This window comes from Myxocyprinus asiaticus, chromosome 25 (assembly GCF_019703515.2).
Source record: "Myxocyprinus asiaticus isolate MX2 ecotype Aquarium Trade chromosome 25, UBuf_Myxa_2, whole genome shotgun sequence".
Classification (NCBI taxonomy): domain Eukaryota; kingdom Metazoa; phylum Chordata; class Actinopteri; order Cypriniformes; family Catostomidae; genus Myxocyprinus; species Myxocyprinus asiaticus.
Window position 1 is genome coordinate 42,152,537 of NC_059368.1, and position 13,597 is coordinate 42,166,133.

At 45.6% G+C, this 13,597-nt stretch overlaps 1 protein-coding gene across 1 annotated transcript in view; it reads left to right on the forward strand.

The window, feature by feature from the left end:
- The window catches only part of smyd2b (SET and MYND domain containing 2b), a 60,780-nt gene extending 48,966 nt beyond the window's left edge, over nt 1-11,814 (forward strand). The window contains exons 10-12 of the mRNA XM_051654832.1: nt 499-673; nt 9,173-9,281; nt 10,188-11,814. Of these exons, the coding sequence (XP_051510792.1) occupies nt 499-673; nt 9,173-9,281; nt 10,188-10,277 (374 nt within the window). The 3' untranslated portion in view covers nt 10,278-11,814. The remainder of the gene's footprint in view (nt 1-498; nt 674-9,172; nt 9,282-10,187) is intronic.
- The last annotated feature ends 1,783 nt before the right edge of the window (nt 11,815-13,597 follow it).

Consider the following 13,597-nt stretch of genomic DNA (forward strand, 5'->3'; position numbering starts at 1 on the left):
CACACAGACAGAAACAGCACAAGCTTTGACATACTTTACAATATTTTGCTCTTAACATTAGTTCTTCTGGTGACGGGCCAAGTTGCTGATCGCCAAATAGGTGTCATTGACATGTGAATGTGGCGGTCATGTGTTTTGAGTGGTCATGTAGTTTGTTTTGAGTTCTGAAAGTTTTTCTATGTTTTTTTAGTAAATCAAGCTCTTTTATCTCAAAAGATAAAAAAAAAAAAAAAAACATTCCTTATGATATGACCCCTTTAAACGAACAGTTAAAAAAATAAATTCTGCAATGAAAATTCTCACCCTCATGTCATTACAAACATGTATGACTTTCTTCTGTACACGTTCGGAAAAATGTGAAGGTAAATGATGACAGAATTTACATTTTTCTGTAAACTATAAAGTCAGTTTTAATACCCTATAGTCATATGTGAGGTCATTAAATACCTTAAAGTGGAGTCAAATATTGAGGTTTATTGTATCTTGACATTTGTTGACGTCCTGCGGAGTTGTTGGAGATGTGTGAGCTTAGCATTGATAAGATGAGTGCCGTGTTTGAAGACTCCAACGTTTACATGCTGCATATGATGTATCAGGCTATGGGCGTCTGCCTCTTCATGGACAACTATGGTGCAGCGGTTCGATATGGGGAGAAAGTCATTGAGCCATACAGGTAAATAAACACACATACACTCATGTGATTTATACAGTGGCCACAAAAGTGTTTGGATACTTCTGCCACAGTTAAAAATGTATGAGTGTAACATTGAAAAATGTTTTTAATTTTAAAGAAAGACAGCACACACACTCACACACATTAAGCAAAACAATTCCCAGAAAAAGCTAGTTAGGTTTGAAATAGAGCTGCAACAACTTGTAGATAATTTGACTTATTACTTGTGCTGTGTATGGAACCTCCATAAGTGTGTAATCTGTTGATGCTTGCAAAGTAATTAGTTACTGTAATCACTTTAAAAAATGTAACTACATTTTGAATTCTTGTAATCTGATTACAGTTACTGACTTTCAATTAAATTAATTACTTTTAAGTACATTAAAAGGAAAGTTACCCAAAAATACAAATTATTTCATCATTTACTCAGATGTGTACAGTACTCAGATGTGTATGACTTTCTTTCTTCTGCTGAACACAAACAAAGATTTTTAGAAGAACATTTCAGCTCTGTAAGTGAATGGTGGCCAGAACTCTGAAGGTCCAAATCGTCATGGTTACTGGTGTAACCTCCGTTCCCTGATGGAGGGAACGAGACGTTGGTGTCGATGTAGTGACACTAGGGGTCACTCTTGGGAGCCCGAGACACCTCTGGTCTTTGATAAAAGGCCAATGAAAATTGGCGAGTGGTATTTGCATGCCACTCCCCCGAACATACGGGTATAAAAGGAGCTGGTATGCAACCACTCATTCAGGTTTTACGCTGAGGAGCCGATATAAGGTCCGGCCATTTCAGCGGGTAGTTCAGCGTTGTGGCAGGAGGGACCAATGTCTCGTTCCCTCCATCAGGGAACGGAGGTTACACCAGTAACCATGACGTTCCCTATCTGTCACTCACTCGACGTTGGTGTCGATGTAGTGACACTAGGGGTCCCTATACAAAACGCCACAAGGCTGAACTGTGTTACGTGAACTGGCGGTGTGTGGTGGGCAGACTTGCTGTGTGCCTCATAGCCAGCACACCAGGTCGACACGTAACCTCCCCCAACACAGTTATGAGTGTCGAACGGCCCTTTTTGGGGACAAGTCGACTACCCAGAGATAGAGACAGGCTTAACCCAGTCATGGCCTCTTTCCCCTTCTCTTTTTCCACTCCCTAAAAAAGAAGGGGGATTATCCGACTGGGCCGCCAGGTCTAGTCGGGGGGTGTCCCTCCCAAGGGGAGGACACCGCGGAGACCACACCTCGCCCCAAGAGAGGGGGGGATATTTAAGTGGAAGAATACATCACATGGTCTTTCCAACCATGTGGAGAGCCTTCAAGGTAGATCCTACCCAATGGGGGAGGAGTTACTACAACATGGAGACTGAGGGGCTCTGCCCAAGGAAGACGCAGTTTGCCAGTAGGGAAATGAACTAGCGGAAGATATAGATCGCATGGGGTTAGCCTTACAGGGAACCGCCACATGCGGAGCACCTACCCCAGAACCGGGCTCTTAGTTAGCGCGTGTACTGGGCCGGCAGCGAGTCTCTCCGAAAACTCGACTGCCACAGGGCTCGGAGGAAGTCAACCAGGGAACAACCTTTGTGAACACTACTGGGAATTAACAGCGCACGTCTTCAGCTCATAAGGAGGTGGAAGGCGCTATGTGCAAGCGATACACCTGGCCGGCTATCCCGGGCTTATCCGCTTGTGTTGCGTGCCACTACCTGGGACGAAACCGGTTCCACCCGGAGGTTGTAGAACCTTGCAAAGGTGTTGGGTGTTGCCCAGCCCGCTGCTCTGCAATGTCTGTTAGAGAGGCACCTCTGGCCAGGGCCCAAGAAGCTGCTACACCACGAGTAGAATGGGCTCGTAGCCCTACCGGGGGCGGCATGTTTTGGGCGAGACATGCCATAGTTATGGCGTCAATGAGCCAGTGGGCGATCCTCTGCTTGGAGACAGCGCTTCCTTTCCGCTGTGCACCGAAGCAGACAAAGAGCTGCTCAGAGAGTCTAAAGCTCTGCGTGCGATCCAAATAGATGCGCAAAGCGCGCACCGGACACAGCAACGCCAGGGCTGGGTCTGCCTCCTCCTGGGGCAGCGCTTGCAGGTTCACCAACTGGTCTCTAAAAGGAGTGGTGGGAACCTTGGGCACATAGCCCGGTCGGGGGTCTCAGGATCACGTGAGAATAGCCCGGACCGAACTCCAGGCACGTTTCGCTGACAGAGAACGCTTGCAGGTCACCTACCCTCTTGATGGAAGTGAGCGCAGTCAGGAGGGCAGTCTTCAAGGAGAGTGCCTTAAGCCCGGCTAACTGCAAAACTCAAAGGGGGCTCTCTGTAGACCCTGAAAAACTACAGAGGTCCGATGAGGGAACAAGGTGTGGCCTGGAGGGATTCAGCCTCCTGGTGCCTCTTAGGAACCTGATGATCAGATCATGCTTCCCTAAGGACTCACCGTCGACTGCGTCATGGTGTGCTGCTATGGCAGCAACGTACACCTTCAAGGTGGAAGGGGACAGCCTCCCTTCCAACCTCTCTTGCAGGAAGGAAAACACTGATCTGACTGCGCACCTCTGGGGGTCTTCCTGATGGGAAGAACACCACTTAGCGAACAGACACCACTTAAAGGCATACAGGCGCCTCGTAGAGGGAGCCCTAGCCTGAGTGAATGTGTCTACCAACGCAGGTGGGAGACAGCTTAGGTCTTCCGCATCCCGTCCAGGGGCCAGACATGGAGATTCCAGAGGTCTGGGCGCGGGTGCTGGATGGTGCCCCTTCCCTGAGAAAGAAGGGCCTTTCTCAGGGGAATTTGCCCGGGGGGAGCTGTCACGAGGAGCGTGAGGTCCGAGCACCACGTCTGGGCGGGCCAGTAGGGTGCTTACCAGGACGACCTTCTCCTCGTCCTCCCTGACCTTGCACAGGGTCTGTGCGAGCAGGCTCACTGGGGAAAACGCATATTTGCGAATGCCAGGGGACCAGCTGTGTGCCAGCGCGTCTATGCCGAGGAAGGCCTCGGTGAGGGCGTACCAGAGCGGGCAGTGGGAGGATTCTTGGGAGGCGAACAGGTGCACCTGTGCCTGACTGAATCGACTCCAAATCAGCTGGACCACCTGAAGGTGGAGTCTCCACTCTCCCTTGAGGGTAACCTGTTGTTACGGCGCGTCCGCCGAAGTGTTGAGGTTGCCTGGGATGTGAGTGACTTGCAGCGACTTGGTGCTGCTAACTCCGTTGGAGGAGACGGCGGGCGAGTTATGACATACAGCGGGAGCGCAGACCGCCTTGGCGGTTGACATATGCTACCGCTGCCGTGCTGTCTGTCCGAACTAGCACGTGCTTGCCCTGGATCAACGGCCGGAACCTCCGCAGGGCGAGCAGAATTGCCAGTAACTCGAGGCAGTTGATGTGCCAACGCAGCTGCGGACCCGTCTAGAGGCCGGCAGCTGCGTGCCCGTTGCCAACAGCGCCCCAGCCCATTTTGGAGGCGTCTGTTGTGACCACGACGCGCCTGGAGACCAGTTCTAGCGGAACACCTGCTCGTGGAAACGAGAGGTCGGTCCAAGGGCTGAAAAGACGGTGACAGACCGACGTAATGGCCACGCGGTGTGTCCCGTGGCGCCATGCCCGTCTCGGGACTCGAGTCTGGAGCCAGTGCTGAAGCGGCCTCATATGCATCAACCCGAGCGGGGTGGCCACCGCCGAGGACGCCATATGCCCCAGGAGCCTCTGAAAATGTTTCAGTGGAACCGCTGTTTTCTGTTTGAACGCCTTCAAACAGGCCAGCACCGACTGGGCGCGCTCGTTCGTAAGGTGCGCCGTCAAGGAGACTGAGTCCAACTCCAAACCGAGAAAAGAGATGCTCTGAACCGGGAGAAGCTTGCTCTTTTCCCAGCTGACCCGAAGCCCTAGTCGGCTGAGGTGTGAGAGCCCCAGGTCCCTGTGTGCGCATAACCCGTCTCGAGAGTGAGCTAGGATTAGCCAGTCGTCGAGATAGTTGAGAATGCGAATGCCCACCTCCCTTAACGGGGCAAGGGCAGCCTCTGCGATCTTCGTAAAGACGCGAGGAGACAGGGACAGGCCGAAAGGGAGGACTTGTACCGATACGCCTGACCCTCGAACGCAAACCGCAGGAAGGGTCTGTGTCGAGGAAGGATCGAGACGTGAAAGTACGCATCCTTCGGGTCTACCTCCGCGAACCAATCTTGATGCCGGACGCTCGCTAGAATGCGTCTTTGCGTCAGCATCTTGAACGGGAGTCTGTGTAAGGCCCGGTTCAGTACTCGCAGGTCCAAGATTGGCCGCAACCCACCGCCTTTTTTCTGGTACAATGAAGTAGGGGCTGTAAAACCCCCTCTTCATCTCGGCTGGAGGGACAGGTTCTATCGCGTTCTTCCGTAGGAGGGTAGCGATCTCCGCGCAAGGTAGCAGCGTTTCCATCTTTCACCAAGGTGAAGTGGACACCGCTGGACCTGGGCGGATGCCCAGCGAAGTGAATCGTGCAGCCGAGTCAGACGGTCCGGACCAGCCCTCGCGACGGACTGGAAAGCGCAAGCCATGCACCCGAGGTCCGCGCAAGGGGGACCAAAGGGACAACGTCATCGGATGTACCGGAGGGTGGGGCCTCGCGGCGGGGCGGAGCTTGAGGTGCCACACCACATCGTGGCCGTGCTGAGTCCGAGGACATCGAAGCACTTACCTGGCTCCTTGTGACCACCCCCGGAACAGCCTGGGACGGGGGAGGAAGAGGCCTGTCCTCATGACCCGTGGAGACTGTCACATCGGGGGCGGATTTGTGCCACAGCTGGGCGCTCAGGGCGGGAGACCGCCGCTGGAGCGCCAAGCTGCCAAATGGAGTGGTGGACGGTGGTCGTGATGCCAGCCGTACACACCGAATATGTGACCCAGGGAACAAGGAAACCACTCTTGCGGAGCTCTTGAGTACTGCAGCCACTTGGGCATGCAGCGCAATTAAATGCAAAAGGTAACAAAAAGAAGATCTGCTTACCAGCTCCAGAGCAGCGGGTTTCGTTGTCCCTGGGTCACCCGTCTCAGGGGCGCTTCGAAGACCTCCGTGGGTTCTTCGGTGCCGGCTGTGAGACGGGTGGCGTCGGCTTCCTGCGGTGGGCTCCACGCCGGGGCCGGGCCGGAGGGGCGGGCTGCGGCGGAGCCGGTGCAGTCACCGCAGGGGGACGCCCTCGGCGATGAGTAGATGGGGGGATCTTGAGCCACGCCGGGGCAGGACAAGCCGGCTAACATCCATCTACTGCTCTACCATCGAGAACTGCTGGGCAAAGTCCTCGACAGTGTCGCCGAATAGGCCCGCCTGGAAAATGGGGGCAGCAAGGAATCGTGTCCTGTCGGCCTCACCCATCTCGACCAGGTTGAGCCAAAGGTGGCGCTCCTGGACCACTAGTGTGGCCATCGTCCGCCCGGGAGACCGCGCCGTGACCTCCGTCGCTCGGAGAGCGAGGTTGGTCGCCGAGCGCAGTTCCTGCATCAATCCCGGGGCGGAACTACCCTCGTGCAGTTCCTTTAGCGCCTTGGCGGACTTGCAGGAGAGCCATGGTGTGCAGGGCGGAGGCGGCTTGTCCAGCAGCGCCGTAGGCTTTGACCGTCAGAGACGACATAAACCTACAGGCCTTGGACGGGGGCTTTGGGCACCCACGCCAGGTGGCGGCGCTCTGCGGGCATAGGTGCACCGCGAGCGCCTTTATCCACCGGGGGATTGCCGAATAACCCTTGGCCGCCCCACCATCGAGGGTAGTGAGAGCGGGGAAGCTGAAAAGATTGGGACCGGGCAGTAAAAGGTGCCTCCCACGATCTTGCCAGCTCTTCATGCACTTCCGGGAAGAAAGGAACGGGGCGGGGCGTGGCTTTGAGCGGCGCCGCGAGCCCCAGAACCAATCACAGAGCCGCGAGGGTTCAGGGAAGAGCGGTGAAATCCACTCTAACCGACGCTCGCGGCTGTCCGGGAAAGCATGTCGTCACCTCCGCATCAGCCTGTGACTGGGCGATCGACCCCGAAGGGAGGAGCCCAGCCGAGGCTTCCGACTGGACGAGCCCGCTCTCCGATGCTGCGCTCGAGAGCTCATCACTTTCACGGGCTCCGAATAAGAGGTCGAACTCGCCGTGAGACGAGCCAGCGGACTCACCCGGAAGCCCGATCGGGGCAGACGAGCGTGCTGGGGAATGGGAGTTCTGCGGGGGGATACCCGGCGGAGGCGGTCCCATTGGGGTCCCCAAATCGCCCCCAGTGCTAGCCGCGCTGGCCTCAAACCCGTGGGTAAAAGGACCGAGGCGGGAGCCTCTGGGGTGGCTCGCTTCCTTACGAAGGCGAGCCGCGACCGCAACGTTGCCATGGACACATTCTCGCAATGAGAATGTGACCATCCACGAACGCTGTCTCCGCGTGAGCAGGGCCCAGACACGAAAGACAGTGATCGTGACCGTTAGAAGGCGAGAGATAACGAGCACAACCAGGAATAACACACAATCGGAAAAGCATCTTTAAAAAGACGCGTCTTTAAAAAGACGTTCCGTGTGTGCGCTCTTTTAGAGAAATATATACTCTTTTAGAGGGGAAAAATGCTCTTTCAGAAAATATACTCTCTAGTTTTTCTGCCGAAGCGCCCAGGGGCGTTCTCTGCAGTGCACCAGTGCAGAGGAGGGAGAAGCCGCTGAAATGCGCCGTCAGATCCAGCAGGTGAATGAACAGTAGTATTCAGCTCAATGAGCATGACCGTTCGGCTCCGAAGAGAAAATCTGAATGAGTGGTTGCATACCAGCTCCTTTTATACCCGTATGTTCGGGGAAGTGGCATGCAAATACCACTCGCCAATTTTCATTGGCCTTTTATCAAAGACCAGAGGTTTCTCGGGCTCCCAAGAGTGACCCCTAGTGTCACTACATCGACACCAACGTCGAGTGAGTGACAGATAGGGAAATCACATTAAGTCTTCATAAAAGTAATCAATATGACTCCAGTGGTTTAATAAATGTCTTCTGAAGTGAACCAATCGATTTTAGATGAGAACAGACCAAAATGTAACTCCTTTTCACAATAAATCTTGACTGCAGTCTCTTTGGTGATCACTGTACATCTTTCCATTGCAGTCTGTGGCACAATCACAATTTCAAGCTTGATTACACTTCCTATAGTGTAATTGTGCCATCTAGTGCTCTGAGCATGCATCAAGCACTAGAAAGTGTAATTGAGCTTGAAATCATGATCGTGCCTACAGACTGCAATGGAAAGATGTACAGTGAAACAGGAGTTATATTATGGTTTGTTCTCACCCAAAACCGATTGGATTACTTCAGAAGATACTGATTAAACCACTTGAGTCGTATGGATTACTTATATGATGCCTTTATGTGATTTTTGGACCTTCAGAGCTCTGGCCACCATTCACTTGCATTGTATGGAACTACAGAGCTGAGATATTCTTCTAAAAATCTTTGTTTGTGTTCAGCAGAAGAAAGTCATACACATCTGGGATGGCATGAGAGTGAGTAAATGATGATTATTTTCATTTTTGGGTGAACTATTCCTTTAATTGGATTACACATATTTGAATAAAAAATAAATAAATAAATAAATAAAAAAAGATGTAGAATACTGTAACAATTAATGATGGCAAAGGAGGAAGCTGGGACCGGCTTGACAAACACATAAACATTTAATAACACTTTTCAGTGTATAAAGAAACAAAAACAGGCACTGCTTTTCAGCCAACTACGTGAAATCATAAAACACACCCATGAACGCGGACAAGCTTCGTGCATCTCTTTCCCGTCTGCCACTGTCTCTTCTCCTTAAATACTCCCGCCTCCCGCCTCTCCTCGCTGAAAAGTGAGGCCGGTGTGGCGCGCAAGTGGAAGTCATTCGCCACTTATCTTCCCGGCCTTGTTCTGCCCAGATGCCGCTTGGCTCCGCCCTGCTCACCACAAATACATTTAAAACATTAATTATGTTCATATGTACATTTGTGTTTTTGTGACAACTGAAATGTTTGCGCCCTCTAACGAGTCATTTTAAGGAACAAATGCGAGGTGCTGAGTGTATAAATTGTGTGCGACAATGAACGATGAGGAATTTAGATATTATTTTTAATTCGTTGAGTGAAAAAAAAAACTTTTCTGTGAAAGGTGTTTTAGACAGTACGTAATTTAAAATAAATTTGTATAATTGCTTTATTGATTAAGTAATCAGTAAAGTCTGTAAAATAATAAATTAGTGGTGCATTACTTTAGTGAGTACTTACAAAAAAAAAAAAAAAAAAACACACACACACCCACACACATTTGAATCAAGGTGCTGACCTTAACCTGTGGTTACTCTGTAGATGACATTTGCTTTGATATATTGTAATGCAAATAAAATCATACATTTTTAAGTGTGATTTTTTTTTTTAAGAGTGAATTTTAAGTATGAAGTATATAAATACTTTTTGGGGCCACTGTATATCTGTGCATATTGTTTACCAGCCTTTACTAACCTCAGTGTTTTCTTTGTAGTGTGCTTTACCCAGCATTCTCTCTGAATATAGCATCAATGTATCTAAAATTGGGCAGACTGTACATCGCTCTCAACAGAAAGTCCACTGGCATCAACACCCTTCAAAAGGTATAAGCACAATGTTCCGGCAAAATGGACATCAATTGGACCGGATGGGTTGAAGGGATAATAAAAAAAACAAAACAATCTGCCATTATTTACTCACCCTCATGTCACTCCAAACCTGTATGACTTTTGTCAGTGGAACATAAAAGCAGAATGTTCATGGTGCTCTTTTTCATTCAATGAATAAAAATGAATGGTAACTGGAGATGCCAATCTACAAAAAAGCACCATTAAAGTATCATAAATATAGTTGATACAACTCCATGCACTATATTCAAAGTCTTCTGAAGTCATACGACAGCTTTATGTGAAGAAAAGACCAATATTTAAGTTGTTTTTCACTGAAAATCCTCAGCTCCACCAAAGCTCTCAAATTTCATTCTCATATACGTTTAGTTCAAATATGGCATCAAGATGCATCACACCAGGTTTGACGTCAGTGATGTTATTGGTTCTCATGGATCTTGTCTTTGACGTCAAACCTAGTACACAAAGCTATAGTATGATTTCAGAAGTCTTGAAATATAGCTCATGAGTTGTACAGATTTTATAGTACATAAATGTAGTCCTTTTTGGAGCAGTGTGGACTGTAAAAACATTCTGCTAAACATTTCCTTTTGTTTTTTACAGAAGAAAGTCTTATGGTTTGGAGGGTGAAAATAAAATAATAGGAGAATTTTCATTTTTGGGTAAACTACCTCTAAGTTTTATGTACATTTATATATACTGTATATATATATCACATTAAAGTATCTTGCTCTATCAGATTATTATTTAAAGACAAGTAACCTTTCGTGCGGGGAATCAGATTTAAGTATATAATTTGTGTTTTGGAAGAAAACTTCCAGGAATGTTGTAATTTCATGACTAACTGACCAGCAGTGAGTAATAATGGTGTTTTTGTTGCAGGCGTTGGCCATCATGGAGGTGGTTCATGGCCAAGATCACGCATATGTGATGGAGCTCAAACAGGAAATAAGCAGTGACCCGTGCAAATAATGAAAACTCTAACAGAGTGCACATGAATTTCACTGTATAAACGTAAATGAATGGCAAGTTTTCGTGAGTGTATGTTATGACACTTTAGCCATTCAAAGGATAGTCACAACATAGAGAAAACAATGTTTTATTGCTTAAGCATTCATAGCAATGTCAAAAACGTGAATTATTTGTGCACATGCAATGCATATATAAAATACATGTATAAATAAAAAAAGAAAAAAAATATATATATATATCAGAATCAGAAATAGAATCAGCTTTATTGCCAAGTATGCTTACACATACAAGGAATATGTCTTGGTGATAGGAGCATCCAGTGCACAGCAATACAAAACAGCAACAAAACATAGTTAATAATAAAAAAGAATAAAAAATTGAATAAAAAACTATTATATATATATATATATATATATATATATATGTATTACAGAGAGTATTTTCGTTACCAAAACAAGATCATGGTCACATCAGAAAGCAGAGCAAGAAAGAGAGAAGCGCTCCTGTACATCATATACTGGGAAGGTGAATGCATAAAAAAGGACATTCCTGGTCAGCATCTAATGGATTTCAAACATTTGGCACAATCCAAGGAGAGAAATAAGATATATCATTTACTATATCAAAACATATGAAATATGCTTTCTGACTTCACCAAAGGCAAGAAAATAACGCAGAATGCACATACACTGAGGCTTATTCATTTAATACAATCTACATACAAGTGAATATAAAAAAGCATGCAGTTACCATGTTGTACTAAAAAAATTAACTAATCCAAATCTATGCAACACTTTTTATTAATGTCAAAATATTTGGCCAAAAAGTGGAATGCAGCTCATGTGCGCTGCAGTGACAATGTGGATGCATGCAAACTCAACAAAAGGTTTTGTATCTAAATATGAGATATGTGGGTGAAACTCACAAAGAACCTGACAAGAACATGTGTGGGTCATATTTCACCCCCATGTCAAAAGAAGAAATATTATATATTTGCATAAAGAAAATGAAGCTAATTGTAGGATCATTTAGATATGTTTGCACTGTGACATTATTATTATTTTTTTTTTTTTTTTTTGACATCTAGACACATTTTCCCAACAAATACCAATACTGTAATGAGGGAAAATAGATACATTATTTCAGTTGAAAATTACATACCAGTACATAATGGTAGTATCCATAATGCTTTTTAATTAGGCTGGTTTAAATAACAAAAATGATTGCAGTATTGCACTAATTTCAATACAGCAAAATTAATAAAATTATAGTAATTTTGAGACACCACTGAGAATAGTAAGAATTGGAAAAAAAAAAGTACAAATATCTAGATGCTTTAATGTAATGAGAAACTGACACTTTGCATTACAGTAACAACAATTTTGGGAGAAAATTTACTTCTTTTAAGCAAAATATACTGTATTATTATGTGGGATGAAATTTGACCTGGATACATTTCATAACATTCACCCATTATTGTCTAAAACTATTATGCAATGATCTGATTAATTGCCAATAAATCTGTCAATAACTTTGAGCTGTGAACTGGAATCATGTGTATCCCTTTGATTGTACAATTATATGGATACTGACCTCAATATTGCACTGAAGTTACAAAATGTAAATAATGGATTCACGGCTTGGTTTTAGGTATCAAAATGTCGAACAGTTCTCAATAATTCGATAAGAAACAAATGAGAAAAATAAATTATAGTACAACACATTTTAAATACTGAAACACCTTAATACAACTCAGGCAATACATGAACATTTGAGTAAATGTACCATACCTGAAAGAACTGAAATTTTATGAGTAACAATTTGAAATACAGGTCAGGAATGAACTTGTATTGCGTCTTTTTGACACAAGACAACAACAACCAAAACCATAAAAATAGCTACAGTACAATGACTATAATGTTACAAAATGGACATCATCTTTATTTTTATGAAATCAGTTGCTTTTTTGACACTTGCAAGTTCGAGACAAATAATGCCTCTAAAACACTTCAGACAAGTTTAAGACACATGTAGGAAATTTTGTCACAGTTTATATTAGGTGTCTTTAACTACTATTTTATAACATTACTTCTGCTAAATTGTTCTGCTAAATTCTCACAAGAATCACATTTGCTGCTACTGAGGTTGAGGTTTGGGTAGGTTTAGGAGTAGGGTTAGGGGTTAGAGTTAGATTTTAGGGTAAGGGTTAGGTTAGGGTTAGATTTAGTAGTAAGTTTAACAGTGTAACAAGATTAGGGTTAGTACAAATGTAATTAAAATGCAGGTACATTAAATATAAGTACAATGCTACAGCATGTATGCACATAATAAGTAAGTTGTATCAAATGCTTAAGTACATAGTAGTTAAAGACACCTAATATAAAGTGGGACTGGAAATTTTAGCATACACATACACTTTAAAGTCTCCACAAACTGCCCAAACAAACTAAAAAGACAAACACATTTGAAAAACAACAGACACATTGTGAATATAATTGAATACTTGTTTCAAGGAATGTTAAAGGAAAAGTCCACTCATTATTTTCTCTCCCTTTTTTTGTTCCAAACACATAAGCTGTTTTTTATTAGTAGATAATCAAAAGTAGATTATTGTTTTATTTTTTTTTTTCAAAAATCTTTCGGTTCTTTATCATTCAACAACAGCTTATATTGACCATGTCTGTAAAGTTGTTCAATTTAAGTTGTTATTGCATGCTTTGGGGGAGGAGAAAATTACCAGTGAACAACAAATTTACATGTATTAATTTAGCAGATGTTTCTATCCAAAGCAGCTTACAAAATGAGGAAGTATACAACAAAAGCGATTCATCTAAAGGAGACGATAAGTGCTCCAATACAAAGTTTCAATTGTATTTGAGTGTAGGGTTAAGTGCTCGCAGAAAAGTTATCTCTTTGGCTGTTTTTTTAAGGGAGTTTCCTTCGCAGATGGTGTTGGGAAGGTCATTCCACCATCGAGGTACAGTGAAGCCGAAAGTGCGGGAAAGTGATTTAGTGCCTCTTTGTGTTGGTACCACAAGGCACAGCTCATTTGTAGACTGCAGCCTTCTTGTGAGAACCTAGCTCTGCAGGAATGATTGTAGGTAGACAGGCGCAGACCCAGTGACTGTTCTGTATGCCAGCTTTAGAGCCTTGAACTTGATACACGCAGCAACTGACAGCCAGTGTAAAGAAACATGGAGTGGTATATCATGCACTCTCTTGGGTTCATTGAAGACCAGCCATGCTCCTGCATTCTGGATAATTTGCAGAGGCCTGATCGCTCCTGCAGTATGGCCTGCTAAGAGAGCATTATAGTTATC